This window comes from Sturnus vulgaris, chromosome 2 (genome assembly GCF_052056855.1).
Source record: "Sturnus vulgaris isolate bStuVul1 chromosome 2, bStuVul1.hap1, whole genome shotgun sequence".
In the NCBI taxonomy this organism is placed as follows: Eukaryota; Metazoa; Chordata; class Aves; order Passeriformes; family Sturnidae; genus Sturnus; species Sturnus vulgaris.
This window is the reverse complement of record NC_142244.1, coordinates 105,028,768-105,047,792: the sequence shown is the minus strand read 5'-3', so window position 1 is coordinate 105,047,792 and position 19,025 is coordinate 105,028,768. Positions and strand designations below refer to the sequence as shown.

General features: G+C 36.9%; 1 protein-coding gene across 7 annotated transcripts in view; it reads right to left on the bottom strand.

The window, feature by feature from the left end:
- CNKSR2 (connector enhancer of kinase suppressor of Ras 2) overlaps positions 1-19,025 on the bottom strand; it is a 206,390-nt gene that overhangs the window by 43,927 nt on the left and 143,438 nt on the right. For all 7 annotated transcript variants that reach the window (XM_014879721.2, XM_088160266.1, XM_088160265.1 and 4 more), the window contains 5 exons: positions 14,385-14,433; positions 13,352-13,524; positions 11,170-11,243; positions 8,635-8,706; positions 2,864-2,931 (listed from right to left, as the gene is read on the bottom strand). In XM_014879721.2, coding sequence (XP_014735207.1) covers positions 2,864-2,931; positions 8,635-8,706; positions 11,170-11,243; positions 13,352-13,524; positions 14,385-14,433 — 436 coding nt within the window. The remainder of the gene's footprint in view (positions 1-2,863; positions 2,932-8,634; positions 8,707-11,169; positions 11,244-13,351; positions 13,525-14,384; positions 14,434-19,025) is intronic.

Sequence of the window (19,025 nt, the reverse complement as noted above, 5' to 3'; positions counted from 1 at the left end):
AATGGAAGACTACATCAGTGAAAAACCTTTTTCTAAATAAATCCCAGTTTTAAGAAAACTAGTTTCCAGCAACTTAAAATACTTGAAAATACTGGCATGTAGGCATGTTTGTTCCTATTGCAGCAAAGCCGAATGGTGCGATGTGTGGTGAGAGACCTGTCAGAACTGCCTTGTTCAGTGACATTTCTGCAGGCTTGGAGCTCAACTGTTTATTCTGAAAGCAAAATTCAGCAGTCTCAGTGCAGGCTCCAATTTTGGCTAAAAATACGAAGGTGTTCTTGCTGTCAAATCCACATACAAGTAAACACTGTACGATGATGCTTTTGCACACCTTATCTCAGACAGTGAATTCTGTTGGCAGACTATGGCTTGTCTTGAAAATTTCTGCAGTAACGGGGGTCAATTTTCAGATGAAATGTATTAAAATGGCCTCCCACCAATTTTATAAATGCTCTGCTTTTGGCAACTGACTCATTAGAGTCCATAGAAAACATGCACGATGCTATGAAACAGTTTCTGTATTTCTCTCTGTAGATTTGTCCAATTCAGTGATAGACAAGCTCTATGCATCAGGCATGAAAGTTTTCTCAATGGCTAATAGACTTTGTATTATATATAAACCAACACTGACCTGCCATTTCCTGAATAAATATACTCTATTTATATAAACTAGGGATTTTTTCTCTCTGATTTATATGACTGGTAAGTATATAATTCTCCATCCAAGGAAGTCCTTTGATGTATTGCTAACATGCATTGTATTTCATATGAAAAGTTGAAGGTATTTTTATAAAACTATTCTGTACAGAATGTAACATTTTATTCAGCAGTACACCCACATTTTGGTGATTCGTGCATCTCTGAAGCTCTTGAAATATATTTATGCACTTTAGATTCAGAACCATTCAACTTTTAATTGAGACAGATTTGACAAGTCCTGTTGAATTGTTTCAGAGGTATTATAAAGCTTTGCTGCAAAGGGCTGAACCACACAGAAATAAAAGACCTTTTCTCAAATCAAATATGCAGATGACAATTGGTAGTCACTGAGTAGAGAAAATTCCAGCTTCACAGTTTCTGTAATTGCAAAAATGCTTGAAGTGATAGAGAGGTTTTACCTTGCTAACTTGATGCCTCTGCTAATTAGGGACACTACTGAGCTGTGTAACAGCCCTTGTGCTGGGAGCCAAGGAAAATCACCAGAGATATTAAAACTGTACAGCAGCGAGGGGGGAATGCAATACTGCCTCCCACACTAAGCAACACCAAGAGGGTAAGGTTCTATCCACCTGCCTATAACAAATCAACATGAGTGAATGGTGAGAGTGGTAATAAAGAACTCTCCCAGTGCCTGGGATACAATATGCACAGTCAGTGGGGTTTCACTGATTATTTTCAATAGGAAGACATTTCAATAATAAGCTACATGAGGCCTGAATGCACATCATCTCATGTCTAGCTGCATCATCTGCTATTTTATTACTCAGTGATTTCTTAGTAGCAAAAATATTTCTCCACGTCCATCTGGATTTTGAAAGGTGTATCATGGGTGTAATTGTGCACTTGGACAGCATTAGCATAACATACACCTTTTCACATACTGTCCCACATGGCACTGTAATTCTAGTGCCAACCTACTGTCAATAAAAATTGTAATTTGGCTTTGAATGCTAAAATAGAGGATTTCCTCGAAGACTCTGAGATTCAGAGTTGGTTCACAGGCTCTTCAAGCAGTGACAACAGATGGTACACAGGTTCTTTCAAACAGGTTACTGTAACACTGAGTAGGAAATACGGATTCCCAAACTGATTTCTAGGTCTGGTGAAGCACATGACTAAAGAACAGTGAGCATGGTGCTGCTACCCTGGGCTGTGTGAATGCAGAGGGCCTGGTATAAAAAAACGACATGAGTTTTTTGGGAAAAAACCTAAAATTTTTCTGATGAAGGTTTCAGAGACACAGAATTAAAAACGGAGGTTTTGACTGAGTGGGAAGCAGGGAGACAGGCATCTGGATAAGCTCTGGATCATCACAACCATGGCAATTTTCTGGTGCCTGCTGCTGGGTACATATGTTAAAAAGAGCATGAATTCAAAAGCTATCTCCTTGCCAAAGCAGATACTTGGATAGGAACCCTTCTGTGCATCCATATCTTTGGCAGTTCTAAGAAACAACCTCCAAAACGCAATTGGACTGACCCTTTCTTTTTTCTGTCTGCAACAGTTCAAAGCAAAGCAATGCATTATTTCATATATGCTACTTTTTTAACTCATGAAATATATATCAGGCATAAAAAATAAACATGTAAAATGCTGTAACCCTACAATTCCAAGTGAAATGCCAACAGGGCTGTAGCAAACACTGCAATATAGTAAAACCAGTAGAAATCACAAAATTTAAGTGGCCTTAAAATTAAAGTCCTTAGAGTAAATCCAATTATCTCAAGAGGCTTTAGAAAAATGGTTTTGTTTCCAAGACCAATTTCATGCACTCCTGTCCTCTGTGAATTCAAACACCAAATGCAGTGTTTGAAATATTTTTTTTTAGCCTCCAGATTCTTAAGTTTCTTCTGATAAGGGACACAGATTCCTTGGTGCCACACAGTGAAGCTTACTGGTATATCTGCTTTTTTAGCTATCTTTTACAGCCTTCTCAGAAATAATCCAGTGTTTGCAGATCAGAGTCTGAAGGAGTTAATCGGAACTCCTGACAGAGAAGGAATTCTCTGAAGCAATAACAGCGATACCCATATGTGATTTGCTTTCAGATGATGAGAATGAGGCCTGATACACAGCAGGGAAAAGAGAAGAGATGAACTTGTGATAAGAGCTGACAGAAGAAACCAAAATAACAACACATTACCTTGCTCTTGTTTGATCCTCTCTCTTTCTGCATAGCCAGCAGCAAGCATGTTAATTCTGTTGAGCCATCTGAAATAATATTAAAAAAAAACAGTGATACCCATCCAGCCTCTGAATTTTTGCATGCATTTCTAGCAAAAACAAAGCTAGAACCATCTGAAGGAGATTAGGACAATGTTATTTTTCATATCAGACAGCTGTTCTCTTTGATACTCTTATTCAGGGAGTCTCCAAAGATCTATGATTTTGCTGTTGAACAAACTGTTTTCACAGCAAGGATTTTATTTCAAATGGAAAACCATGTATGATGTCAAACATCCAAACATCTGTAAAATAAAGGATTTAGAGATAATCAAAGAGCTGTTAAGTCTGCTGCTCACAGATATGCCATCACAAAAATATTCCTGCTGTTCTGATTTCTTAAGAATAAATACCACTTTTCACAGATTTAAGCAATATTTTAAGGCCTGAATTGGCAACTTAGCAGAGGAACAGAGCAGAAAACAGCAGTAAAAAGAACAGGTTCACTCTCAAGACAGACATTGTGGTTTAATTATGCCATTATGTTTTAGAGCTTACCTACAGTGCCATGTACAAAGAGAAGGAGGCATAACAGAATTCACTTTTGTGTTTGTGTCAGAGAAGTGCAGGGAGAAAGACAGTTGCTTCAATGCTATTCACATCTAAGGCTTTAATCTCAATTTAGCCTTGAAGAAACGCTTCCATAAACTGCACAAATTAAAAAGAAAACAACCCAAACAAAACCATACAAAAACCCCCAGCACCCAAACACAAAAAAAACCCCGAAAACCCAAACCAAAAAGCAAATGAGCTATTGCTGCTCTCCTCTAGTAGGGCTGTCATTGCCAAGCATACACTGAACTGACTGCAGCAGGGCAGTTTCAACCTGTGCTCTTCCCCCACGGGGCTCAGTGTATTCATTAGCCAAATGCTTACACTGAAGCAGGTCCTCCATCAACGAGGCTTTAAACCACCACGGCAATCTCCCGTGTTGTCCATTCCATGGTAAACCTGGAATTACTTGCTCCAGTCATCCCATAGTCAGGATTTGACAGGCCTGGTTTGCCAACCTACTGGCTTGCAATTTAACTGCTAGGGTATACAGAAAGACAACTCCAGTCAGGTTTGCGTTTTCTTCAGGAATGGGAAACCCCCGTTTCAGAAACCTGTGCCTGATGGGTTTTGTTTGCATACTGCATGCACAGAAACAGGATGTTTGTCTCAGCAGAGGACACACCTTTGTAATGACTCCTGCATGCCTGTCTACAAGACACTGCAGTGCAGGGCAAGCATCAGATCATAAAATACTGTTTCTTTCCTAGAAATTAACTCCTGTCACCATGGAGTCAGAGAACTATAGAATACATTAGGCTGGAAGGATCTTCACAATCTTCTAGTTACAAATTCCCCTGGCACGGGCAGGGACATTTCCCACTGCAACTTCCTTCCATGAACAGCAACCACATTTTTGATCTGTAAACCATGTTTTTAAATCATTGTACATGGAAGAAAGCTAGAGATTTAGTCCTAAAATGACTGCAGAATACTTCATGTTACCACACAATCTAAATTTCTGCCGGAAGAATAGGGAAGCTGAAGAAGACACTTAAAATTTGATTTGTAATTGTTAGGAAGTGTCATACAGTTGTAAAAACAAGCAGCACAAAGGAACAGAAATCCAACAAACCTCATCTCAGACAATGATTTTACATCTTCAAAGCCAAAAAGATGACCGACTACAAAGCTATCTTTTAGGCTCACATTCTTGATATGTGAAGACCTCCTTTGGGGAATAAAGCTCAGCTGCCAGCTGAGCCAGCTCAGACCAGAGGCACAGAGGCAGTGTCCTCACCCAAAGCACTCCAGCCCCGTGCTGCAGAGGGACCAGCAAAGGCCACAGACCTGTCTGTGTCAGAAGGGCTCAGCAGCACAAGATGACAAGCATCTGCTCTGTCAAATGGCATGGCAGACAGTGGGAATGCTACTTTGCTTGCCTCTCACCTATTCAGGATTTCATGTTCCCAGTTCAACTCCTGGCTTAGCACCCTCACCTGCACTGCCAGTAGGGAACAGCCACCTATGAACCCCATTGAGTAGGGCTGATGACCACAAAGCATTAGACAACACAGCTATAAAGGTTCTCCTGTCCTTCATTCTGTCCTAAACATGAGACAGCATTTCCTGGTAAGTGTGTTTATTAGTGAGGTAACCAATTAAATTAATGAACACTTAACTGACAGTCAACTGATGCTGCTTACAGATGCAGACAGATGACTGTTTCCAGAAAAATACAATCTAATGAGAGCCCAGGAAATGTGTACCATTCTCCCACTCTTGAGAGAGAGAGAGAGCAGACTGACTTCACCTTTATGAATTTCTGCAGGTCATGATCTGTGTTGAGGTTTGGACTATGACTGTAGTGCCTCTGGGTACTGATGTGGTTGTAAACTGTGAACAACCACAGCTTTTGAGTTTGCCAGTCTGGAAACTAATGGAATGGTATTGACTTCTGCATATTTTCTGATATGTGGCTGTTAAAGCTTCTTCAGATATGGCTAGAGAATTAATATTATTTTACTAAAGCATGGCCAGAATTCCAGATCATTGAAGTTAGAATTGTATGAGAAATCCAACATGCTGGACTTATATCAGCAGAGAAATGTAAAGATCTGCAGAATGGAAGAGGAGTAATACATGCCTGGGTTACAATGCACTGGGGACAAAAGTTCCAATCATACAGCTACACAAATATTTCTTAATATGTATATTAATAGATACAAAGCCCTAGGACATGGGAAGATTTCTATCTTTCTTCCCTTCAGTGTGTGTGTCCTGGCAGGCACTGTAACCTTTGGAGGGCAACAGGCCAAGAAAATATTGCTTCTTTACTGCAAATGCAGCTTCAGTTTTCTTTTGAGAATTGTAAGATCTGTTTTCTAGGTATGACAATAAATACAGTGTCACTGCAGTAGTCATTCAGGTTTCCTTTTTTTTCTTTCTTTTTAAGAACAGCACATTCATTTCTTGTCAGTATTTAATTAAAACAGTTTTATGACACATAGAACAGGATTAAAACCCCCTGACTTTCTGCAGACCTGCAATTTCTGTAAGGAAGGATTCACAGTACTCTCACAGACAAGTAGGAAACATTTCTCTATCTTATCTCACATTCAAGTAGATGCAATACTTTTAGTCAAAGCAGGGTGTCAAATTTTCATTTATCATAGAACTCAAGGCTGTAGGATGAACCTGCTGTATGGGAATATGGATACCTTAAAGTGTCTGTGAGTACCTGAAAGCAGTTCAACCAGAGTGAAGGGAATAAAAATGAATTTCCAAGCAGCAAATTTCCATATCCATATCATACACTTAACACTAGAAAATAGTACTTTGCATCTATAAAGGACAGTCTGTCCTCCTTCTCACATGGAAAAAGCATGCTAATAGATAAAAAGAACATTTTGCTGGCATGACCATATGGACTAAAACTGACACCACAGCAATAAAGCTCAGTGATTATAGCTCTCCAGACTCCTTACCAGCATGATGGTGTGGCACAGTCATAAAAGTAGTAAGAAAATTTAAACAGTGACAGTCACCTGAGATTAAAATACCCATTTTATGTGAGTAGATACACACAAACAAAAACTCCATAGATGGCAATTTTTTAAAAAATATAAACTATAGATTCATTTTATACAAGGGATGAAAGTATTGAACCATTTTGAACTTTCAGTCATTCTATGTACTAGCAGTTTTCTATTGTTGTTTCTTATGCTTCAAGTATAAACAAAACCGAAATGACTGCCTGATACAAAACTAGAATCTATGTCAGAAGCTTAACAAAAAAAAATTTAAAATTATCAAAAGAGTATTAATTTAACTGCATAATTTCACTGTGTTTTACTTCATCGAGATGTCGAAATACTTTAACACAGGAAGTATTTTATTATCCCTGCATTTGAAAGACTTTTTTCAGTCACTTTTTTCCAGTCTATTGAGTTAATTGATATTTGTGAAAGTGAACTAATTTTTCTAAAACATTAAACAAAGAGAAAAAATAAAATTCTTGAGTGCAATTCTGATGGCAACTCAAATGTAAGAGTTTCAAGTAATTCCATAGACCTTGACAGAGTTTGAATTTACATGTGTATAATTCAGATCAAAATTCTGTCAAGCTCATTCTAAAGGAGTTAATAACACTAATTTCAAATTATGATAAAAAGACTATCTGAGGTGGGAAGATAAAAATATTTTAATTCTTGGGTTTTACACTGCACAATATATTTTAAAATATTGCTGCATATTTGCTTTCTCATTACTCAACAAATACCGAAATTTCTATCCTTAAAAAGAGGGTGCCTTGTTATACTGAGTGAGGATCTGCTGACAGAAATTATTTAGCTACTGCTTTTGTTCAGGGCATGTTGTATACAGACCATGCCAATTCTCTTTGCTGTGCAGCAAACTGTATTTTGAGTACTGGCTTGACAGAATTATCAAGGAAAGGCAAGCCTAAAATTTCGCAAACAAATAAAAAGCTTTCAAGTTCTCTAACTGAGAAAAGACTTCTGAAGTGAGCCTCAGTCATGCACACTTTTGAAAAAATGTTATCAGACAGCTATTTCTAAATGAAGGTAAGGACAGTACAGTGCTCACTTATTTGGCTTTTTCAACCAAATATTATCAGTAATGAACTGGCAGTACCCCGAAGGTGCTCTGCCAGGTAGTTGAATCTAGTACACACAGGAGAGATTAAACCATGATTATAGGACTTACTAAGTTTTATTGATTCAGTTTTAGCTCCTTTTTCCTCTGCATTAAAACAACTTTGGTCAGCGAGGATATCAACAGACATTATCTAAGATACAACAATTCTCATGTTGCAATAACAGATTTTTGTTTGTGTCCTCTGTCATTTGATGAAAATGGCATATTATTTTGAACTGAATTAATTTCAGTTTATATTGTGAAAATAAATGAAATAACCCCCCTAATATTTGAATAAACATGGGATTCACGTTCTAATTGACCATTCAAATGAATTAAGAGGAATTGTGTTTATTTTGTGCTGAAGTCTCCATCATTTTTCTAAAAATTGCACAAGTGGCCAAGAATAGATCCAGTAAAATTCAATACTCAAAGAAGTAAGACTTAGGTCCTTGTTCTTTTTTGAAGTGCTGAAATTTTCATTATCAAATCTAATACAACCAAAATTTCACTTCAAAGTTCATGGAAGTAGAGAGAATCTGCAAAATTCATTACTTGTAAACCCCACTCCTTTTTCAAGACTGGCATAATAAAACAGTGACTGCTTTAAATCTTTCTCCAACTTCCTATTCCCTCCAGGGCATGAAGGACTCCCAGAGGAAGCATCACATGTGTTTGGGAGTATGTAAGGAAGCAGAGTTGGAGATCTCTCACCTTTGCAGGTGCCATACAGCCAATTCCAGAAACTTGGAATTCTGAAATTGTGTTTGGATGTTGTTTCACATACTGTATTTCTTTTTTTTTTAGAAACATGGAATCATGTTTTGAAAGATTTCAAACCTTTGTATCAAAAAAGAGGTAATGAATTGAATAATTAACATATGAAGCCAGTCAGAAACAATGTTACTCTGCACCTCTTTTCTCACCAATTAAACGTATCGTTTTAGACTGACAAGTAATTTATTATACCTGTGTTATCAGTAGCTTCAAGAAGTGTCACATTTAAGGAATGGGTCCTTGAACTTTGCTAGATTTCCTTACCTGTTCATATCATCTAGATGTTCAGCAGCAAAATAAAAACTTTTGATCTTAGGATGGCAGGCTTTGAATGCACTGTAGAGGAAAAACATAATTAAGAAATGTAATGGCACAACTAATTTTTTTTTTCTGAAACGTAAGATCACATGGTCACCAAGGAATGAGATGAATTCACATTTCTGATTTGCTGCATGCCCCCAGGCAGTATATGAACATACAACTTTTAGGATTGTGCCAGGTTTCACCAAGTACTCTTCAACTACCCTTCTAAATAATCCTTGATTAATATATGCATAAATAATTGTTCAACCATCACCTGCAGTGTACTGTATGTGAACAAAGTTCATCAGTTAAGGATAAAATTTTATGTATCAGGTAATTTTGCTGATATGCATACAGCTGTCAATATTTTCTGAACAGAAAACTGACTAAACAATTCATTCAATACAACAGCACAATTCTCAATCCTTTGTGATTTCTCATGTCCCAGTGACTTTGACATTACCTTTAGCTCTAATGACTGCATTTCAAGCAGGAAAATGTGATGTGCTGATTGACTTCTGAAAAGCTGTCATAAATCAACAGTGTGTTCATGAGGTCCTAAGCAATGGGCAATTACATCTCATTTTTCCTTTACACCAAAGTAATCAACATGACTGGGCTGAGGGAATTACTGCATTTCATACATAACATGAAATCAATTACTAGAAAGAATCTTTTAACTATGTTGGATAAAGATTTATGGTGAAGTACCTGAAGACCTAGCAAATGCATTTAAAATAATGAATAATTTACAGTAGAGAAGAATAATTTTGAGAATAATCTAAAGGTTCTCTTAAGAACAAAAAATGTAACAGTCTCAAAGAAAATAAGGAAAACTGCAAACATGGTACATCACAAGCATCATCACCATTTTTCAGAGACATAATGGGTTTTATATATGTATATATATATATATACACATGCACACACACACGTATATATAATGTAATATAATAGTTCTCACTCTCTAATCAACTGTGTCTCAAAAAAAATGGCAATGACGTTCTTCATGCTTACCATGCTTGCAATTCTCAATATATGTGTCTGTGTGCACACAGATGTGCACACACCTATGTTTTAGAAATCAGGCAAATGAAATTGATAACAGGAAAGTTACTGCCAGGGAAGGCAACATAACATTGAGACTAAACAGATTCCTCTAACACATGACAGCACTACAGTGTTATGCAAGTCAAAGCAGATGTAGAGACATCTGCTCAGTTTAGAAAGACATCATCAAGTTACTGAGACCTAAAACTGGACTTCTTAAAACTGTTACAGCATCTGTCATCTGGATTCTTAGAGGGTTTTTTCCCTTTATCTGCCGCTCAAGCAAAGAATCTTAATAACCACATTTTATGTGCTGCTATTCAGTAGACACTAAATCAAGTAAAACCAAACCAAAACAATTTAAGCAGGGTGCAATTCTGAAAAATGAGCTGACTTTATGCTGCTGCCCCAATAAAAAAGAAACAATTAAGAACTTTAGCCATGTGGCCCAAGGACACAGGACAACAGGCTCAAGCTAATGTATATATGTATATTTTTTAAATACAAGTTTAATCTTCTGCCCTTTGAGACCACCTTGAAGTGTAGAGTTCATCCTAAGGAGAGATATAGATCAACTGATACGAGCTTGGTGCTTTCTGTAGAGCTGTAGGTACTACAAATCATACCATCTTGCATTTGAAAATGTTTTGCACAAATTTCAGCAATTCCAGTCCTGTTTAAAAAACTGCACAAATCATTAGAAGGCGAGGCAAAAAATTTTGAACGATAATGACTTTAAAAATATCTCTGTGGGAGCATGCACCTGTCACATTGCTCTGTAAGCTTGAATTTATCTAAATAATAAATGGATTTGTGCAATGGCACAAATCTGGATAGCAGCATAAACAGGTGAGAAGAAACGTTCTTTGAGACCTTTAGGTCATGTAACAAAAATACAACAAATCGCTGTCATTCTTTTTTTTTTTACTCTGCTTCACGACTGAAATAATACCTTAGCAAACTTTGAGATGATGCTAACCAATTTGGAGTTACATTAAATATTGATGCCTGGCCATGAACGTGAGGACTTTCTTATTTGGATGGTCTCTGTATAATGCTCAAAGCTCTTTATTGAGTATAAAGCACACAAACACACTCCAAGCCCCAACAAACAAATAAAAAAAAAATAGCAACCCCAAACAAAAAGGAAAAAAAAAGAAAGAAAAACTAGGAAAATAAAGGGACAGAAGCAGCCAAGCAGTCTTTTTGCTCATAATTCATTTTGGTCTAGTCAAGTACTGTGTTTCATGGTGAAATGAAAAAATAGCCTTCTTTGGGCACATGCAACACAAAAAATTAATTTTCTTTTCTCGTATAAGCTTATTCTGTGACACAACCTCATGACAATTGTAACAAAGCCCATTATCTCCCTCTTTTAAGGGAAAACTTTGTCCTTTGTTTGCACTTTATTTATTGTACCATTGCATTATTTTTAAGCATGCTTACTATTTCTTGCGGCATTCACTGGCTCTGTCAATTTTAAATTCAGGTAGACTGATGAATCCTTCTGCTTTTTCATCCTGCAAAGATAGTTCCAGATATTACTGTAGCTAAAGTGTCAGGAAAAAAAACCCACCATGCTGAAAACTTACAAATATTTTCACTTGCCTGCGTCTTACAAAAGGAATACTAATGTCTGCTCTGCTCTGGCAAACCTCCCACAGAAGTCACTGAGACTTTTGCAGAAGTGGCAAGACAGATCCCTTGGTGAAAAATACGATTTTAAATACCCAGTTTTCTGAAACAATTTCACAGCTGAACCAACATTTGAAAATATACAAAATGACCAAATGTATTGAGTCAATTAGTTATTGTAATTAGTTAATTTTTGGGGGAAATGGACTAATTAGTAAGGAGAAATGCAGCCTAGTGGAAGAAACAGAGGAAAAAAAGCAATTTCAATGGCTGTTGTTTATCATTTTTATGTATCACAGCTAACATGCATGATATCTTTTCAGCTACTTTCATCTCTCTACAACACTCAGAAGATATCTGACCTTCCTACCGCCCTCTCCTCTGAAGATTCACAGTTTTTTTTTTATCAGCTATGCAATCTCCCTTGACTTTTCACAGTTTGAAAGCATTATTTATATTAAGCTACTATTACATCAATAACACAGACTCCCTCATTTTAACTGTTCGTAACTTTGCATGCAAAATTAATACAGGATCATAGAAATTAAGCTGGAAACACATACAAATGCATGTGAAGGAATTCCACGAATATACATATTTTCCTCAGAGTTTAAATGGTTATTTACACCACATATGCAGTCCATATGCCTTCTTAAAAAGAAGTAAAAGGCACAAATCAGCATATAAAACTGGAGCCGTTATGTGGAAGGTACACGGTTGTAAGTGGTTCTGCATTAGCAGGTATTTTAAAACCAAAGAGACAGTGTTTAGAATAATCTAGCTATTTCTTTTTTGAATGGATGCCTAGAGAAACAGAATTTTGGCAAAAGCAGCGTTGGCTTGTCTGTGCACCTGCCACTGAGTCACCCCCTACCAGCCTTTGAGTCCACTGGTGATGACAGACACTGTGCTGAGGGAGCTGAGGTCTCAAAAATAACCAGAACTCAGAAAATCTTGGGGAAACTTGGGACAGGGGGAGATGGAGGTGCTGAGAGCACTGCCCTCCCCACGGGGAAGGACGGCACAACTCAGAGGTTCCAGCTGCTCCTCGGACCCGGCTGCTGACCACTACCTGCACTTGTAGGCATCAATTACTACCCTGATGAAAACCTTGTGGCAGCCAAGGGAGGCAGAATGGAGAGGAGGGAGTCATCAGGGTTACTGATCTGAAGCTGAGATCAAGGCACAAATGGAATGAGTCTGAGAAAACAGGCTTAGAGAACTCTGGCCATGGAACAACTTGCTTTCTGTTTACTCAGGGAGAATTTGGGGATTACTTTGCAAAGGTACAAATGCTTGCTGTGATTAAAAGAACAAGTCCAGGGCACAGTGCATGCAGATGTTAACAATGGTTTTATCTCAGCATACTTACTAATCAGTCTAACAGGATTAAAAATCAAGGTATCCTAACATGGCAAAAAGCTTTGCAGCTAAAGCTGATATAATAAATGTGTACCAATGCAGAAAATATTGCATAATCAAAGCTGTACACAATTCAGCTGGGATGCTCCTGTAGTTTTAAGTTCAGCATATATGAGCACTGAAATCATACCAAAAACTACAAAGAAGAAACAACAGGAGAACAGAACTGAGAAAACAGAGCCATCTTCCTTAATTGCTTAGCAGAGATAAACAAGGAACACCAGGCAGCACAACATTAAAGTTTACACTTCCATGACTAAGCTTGAATGACAGGATTAAGTAATTACCTTTTCGCTTTCAAGGGTTCAAGGATAAATTTATTCTAAATCGGTGTCATGAGGACACAGAAAACTGTGTTATTTCTCCATGTAGTAAAAGGTGCATTGGAAGGAACAAATATCTCAAAACCCTCATGGTATTTTTTTCAGGCATTTAATATTAATTTCGTTATGATTATTTGGGTGAATAAGGTCATTAGCATATATAAGCACTGAAAGCATTGTTATCCCTCTAGATCAAGACTACAGCACTACACAAAGTATTCATTGAGACCGTGAGTACAGATGTTTACCTCTTCATTGATATACCAATACAGAGATGTGTCCTTCAGGACAAACCAGTACTTTTTCCATTTTTGGGAGAAATAACTCTTGGCATCTTTCTTTTTCCAAAGCCAGCCTTCACAGTCCCCTCGACCAAGATCTTTACATGAGATTCGTCTTTTGCTTTTACCAGGAATAGGAGCTGAAAATGACAATGAGGTGATGTGAAAGCATTTGATTTGTCCATTAAATCAACAAGATACCTAGTCAGAAAGCACTATATATCTGTTTAAGAAAATGAATTGAAAATTTCAACCTCAAATTGCCATGAAAACTATTACAAGCATTCTATTTTGACCACAAAGCAAAGCTTATGCACACCACCATAAGTTAAAAGCCAAAGCAAATCAAACCAAACCACATTCAGCATCTCATAGCTCATATTCTATGGATAAGACCAAAAAAAAAAAAAAAAAAGGCAACACAGAAAGGGAAGACAGAAGAAAGGCAAGATATTTAAAAATAAGAAAAATGATTATTTGTAATTTTCAACAGATTGATATTCCACATTAGAATAAAGCGCACAACATATAAATTCATGTACTTCCCACTTGGTTACCAAGTACAACTATTTAAGTACTTTACAGGTGTTCACAAACCTCTCTTTGCAGCTCTTTTTGAAATTAAACAGTCCCTAAGGCCTTTGTACTTCAAAATCAAAGGAGGAAAATTTACTGTGATATAAATTACCTGAGAGCGTAGGTAATGAGCAAGTGCTGCAGTGAGGCATTACCTGAACACAGCTGGAAAAACCAACCCTGGCCCCAAAGAGGCTAGAGTCTAAGTATTCAAAAAAAAAGATAAAAGCAGATACATGAAGGTAGAGGAGCATTAGGAAACTATGAGACATCAGTAATGGACTAATACATTCTCAACATGATCAACTGAACTGAACATTTTATTGGAGCTAACAAGTTAGAGCTCCTCACATACTGCAATACAGTAGAAGTAATCTTGGCAATTCCCTTCCTACCCATATATAAGAATAAATTTATTTTTTACCTTTGTTCTTCTTTTTACTTTTCTGCTGTAGAGAAGACTGCTGAAATGTCTACAAGAAAATCAAAATGGAAGAAGTAAATATACAATGTTTATATTTAACCACATACTTCTAATAAAAGAAATGTTACGTGAAGTCATATCAGGTAACACCAGAGAGACTTGCAGGCCTAAGAAAATGGTAATTTTAGTTCACCTGTCCATAGGATTGTACAGCAAAAGCACACGGTGAAATATCTCAAAACAAATCACCAGTTAGGCTGCCAAACCAACTGTAGTTTCTGTCCAAAATGGTCACTCTCCTCTTGTTCTCTTGTTTCTCTCTCTGTTTACTATGATAATGAAGCTACACAGCCCATGTATTTCTAATTTATACACTAAATCAAATATTCTTGACATCTATATGTAATTATGCAAAATAACACTCAGAACCAGGCCTAGTATTCTCAAAGACACCAGTAAAGTCTACTAAATCACAACTGGGGAGAGGTCTCCCAAATAAAAGGTCTGAACTAGTTGACCTAGTCTGAACCTTTTCACCAGGTTTTAAGTGGAAATATTTCTCTCCAGCTGATCCATTCCCACAAATTAACCAACTACCTTGACAATGACACAGGATGGAAATGGCTCCTTTATTTAAGATCTTAGCTTATTAATAATATCAATACATACCAACACATTTAATAACTATTTCTGTTTAAAAACTTGGACTCTGATAAGCACAATCCCCAGTGCACTAAAAAAAATAATTCTGTAATTAATCAGCCAAAATTTAAAGATGAGATTTCACCTGTTTTGAATTTTAGTTTTCTAGGAGGGCAGACAAATGTATCACTGTTAAAACTAAGAAAATGCTACATTAGAATGTCTGAGTAGTAAAACTTCCTATTTCAGTTTGCCAGGAATCAATACAGAAATCTATACTTTTGTACTACTTGGTAAAAATAAATCTAAGCAAAAGCACTGACAGCTCTGCAATCCCAAACCCCATTCCTAGCAGGTAAGACAAACCCTCAGCCTACTTTACAAGACTGGGTTCAATCCAAAGAGCAGCTTTGGTTTTGCACATGGCACTTAGTGCTGTGGCTTAATTGACATTATATTGTTTGGTCAAATGTTGGACTCAATAATCTTGGAGTTCTTTTCCAACCTTAACGACTCCATTCTAATTTCCTCCCCCTTGCTTCCCACACCCATGAGCTCACGTGCAGCAGACTCAGCTTCAAAGGGATCTCATGCCTCACAGCTGAGAGATTTTCATGCAGCAAAAACCAACATGTCCATGGGGAAAAATTACCAGCAAGACAATAATTAAGTGTAATTAAAAAATTTAACTGACTTGCTAGATGTGCTGATCCCTCAGAGACCATATCTGACAAAAACTACTCCACTCTGTTGCTACCTCCAAGGGTCAAAGTAAACCTCCCCTGGGAAGTAAAAAAGGATCCCACTCATTTTCAATCCCTGGCTCTTGTCCTTTTTCTTCTGCTGCTGGTACCAACTAAATTAGCACCAGCTCTCAACAAACCAAGACAGCAACACCATCCCAGTTACATCACACGAAATACTTCAACCTGCAAAGGACTAAACGAGATCTTAATGACCCAGGAGTGGCTGAGCAGAAGTGTGTAAATAACTCCCTCTGTAAATCCTACTTAATTCAAAGTGGATGAAAAAATACACGCACATATACAATACACATCCAAAATTTTAGCACTTCTCAGTTCACAACTCAGACAATTTCATTTTGCTGTTTGACTTTTCTGCACTATTATTTTCAGAGTGTCAAAACAGAAAAGGAAAATCTCTGCTCCATTTTCTCCCAAGTGATTCTGAGAGCAGGTGAGAACAATATGAAAAGCCTTCTCTTTAGATGTTTTGTCCATAAATTGAACCTGCAAACCTCAGTTCACACCTCTTAACTTCTGAGTCAGTTTTTTGGAAGAAAGGGTAATGAAAGGGTATCAGTTTTGAACAGGAAGAAAGCATGTAATTTACATGTCTAACCATTTTTCCATATATTACATTATATTGAAAAATAGAAAGGTTTTATTAAATTCAGCTATTATTCTAAATTAGCTCATTGAATTAAATCATAATTAAGGGCAAATTCTACAACTGAGTGAAGTTCCTGGGACCTATTTCAACTGCAATGATTTTAACTAACACTTTAGATTATTTTACATAGACTTCAGGCTTCAAGTTAGCTGACCCTTTGCAAAAAACAGCAGCATCTTTTTTCTTAACTCAGAAAATGTATATGTAACATAAAATATGTAATTAGAAAACAACACAAGAACAAAAAGAAAAAAGCGAGGATGAAATCTAAACATGCTTCTTTTGCTGCTTTTTTAGGAACTCACTCTAAAGTGAAGCCTCTAACCAGTTGTAAGATAAGGCTTAGTGATGTTTTCTTAGTGGTGTCAAGAGGTCATGTCCTTCCTCCTGATCAGAGCAAGGCTTGCTTTGAAGCCAACACTGGATCCTTTTCTTCTGGGTTATCTCTAGCAGAGACAAACTTTCTCCAAAGAGGCAGATTCCAGAGCTTCTTTAAGCAACCTGTCCTAATGTTGGCCACCATAATGACTCCCCTTTACCAGCTTAATTCTGTGATGTGGCGAATATTGAAATAACATAACCACTACTTCTAAATTACATGAACCCAGACACATGGATTTACACCAAAGCAAGAAGTTTAGTTGTACTAATGCAAACTTGCTGTAAGATACTGCTTAATCATTTGCCCACAAAGCCAGGTTCAATATATGTTCACTGCATTTTGATTCTGATACACTGTGAGCTGCTTTCATAAACATGTTGTCCCACTTTCCAAGAATCTATCTCTTCTACTGATTCTGAGAACAAGCATGAAATGAAATAGAAAGCAGCATTCCATATTAAAGAAAGCTGTTAGTAACTCAAAATAACAAGTAAACTGGGAACAAGATGGACACTGAAAAGATTTGATAGATAAGTACCCTAAGATAAGTGGAAACTGGGACTCCTGAAGAAAAATTGAAACTGTTTAATCATATTCTGAATTATATGCTTTCCAGTCATCCAAAATACAACTACAAAAACTTTCCATTACCCAAAAGCAAGGTGTCACTTGATGTTTAACATGTATCAAAACCCCTTTGAATACACTGAGACTCAAGTGAGTTTTTAGACACAATGATTTTCTCCTGTAATATGTGATCTTTGAGCTTGTTCTATTTAATAATACACCTACTACACTAAGCCCTTTGACAAATGCATCTCTAAGGAGAATATCAAAGAAACTTTTAACGTATGTATGTCCACCTTTCCTATTAGCAGCCTCAAAGGACATGTATTTTAAGAGGAATAAAACACCATTTATTAAAGGACTTTTTCTGTGTTTCTGGTTTGGTGTTTTGATTTTTGTGGGGCTTTCTGGGTGGGGGTATTTTGTTTTGTTTTTTCTGTTTGGCTTTTCTTACAAAGGCTCTAGCATGCCTCTAGCCCTACCTTTCCAAGGTCTTAGCTGCAAATTCTATGAGCCAATGGAGATACCATTGTGCAGGGAAGAGCCATAACAGTTCCTCTCTTCCTGCAACTGTTCATTACCAACCAGACTTCCCGTGTGGGTTGTATTTACTTTAACAGTCTTCAAAATGATTGACAGAGTTCCAAAGGGCCAGCAGACTGCACACCTGTAAAGAGCAACCTGCCCCAGGGCAAGCCTTTAAGGATTATAGCAATTACAGCAATGCAGCTACATGGTAAAAAACTTGCAGGTGGAGGCTCCAAAGAGATCCACTGGCCTGTAATTGTACTTGCTCTTTAGCAAGAAAATTATCCTGTATAGGTGGTATAATCAATACTATCTGCATGCACACAATCCCAAACCAGCATCTTTGTATGTATAACACAATATTTTCAAGAAATGAGACTATCATGTTTTTGTCTCATTCTCAGAGTTTGTCTCCTCAAAGGAAGTATTTATTATTGGTTAGTCCTGTGACTGCTCTATTTTGCTCTGAAGGGAAACAAGACTGAAAGTTAGTCATTAATGTTCAGAAGCCTGAAAATGTATTTATTATTAACTTATTTAGTAGTAATCTCATAGCTCTCTATTTGGAAAAACGTATTTAAATGAAAGTGTGAAATTAAGTTTCAATTAATTATTTTGTTTCATGCCAAATCGGAAACTTAATAAACTCATCTTTCAATACTAAGTGAAACTGCTATCAGAAGAGGACAATGTTTGATAAAACTATTATGATGAAAGTTAGAAAACTTCTATTCCAGTTGATAGCCCCAAAAAAGTAGAAAAAAAATAGACTGGTTATTGAAATGATACATTTGAGAAGAACTGTTATTTTGACAAACTTCAGGAGTCTGAGAAACATGTCTAAAGATTTGGGGTCAAGCTGTTCCTTAGAGCTTCTCCAAGATCTAATACAAATTAGATAGGTGTGCCCAACAGAACATTATACCCATGTCCAAAAAATAAATATATTCTAATAGTTATATAAACTTCCTCATGGTTACAGAATTTGTCGCTCTACCAAAAAAAAGACCACAACTGAAGATTCTCTGAAGGAATAGATTGGCCATAGCAACTTGTACTAAATTGGACAGCTCCTAAAATTCTCATTCAAAGGCTTTTTTGTTTCTCCA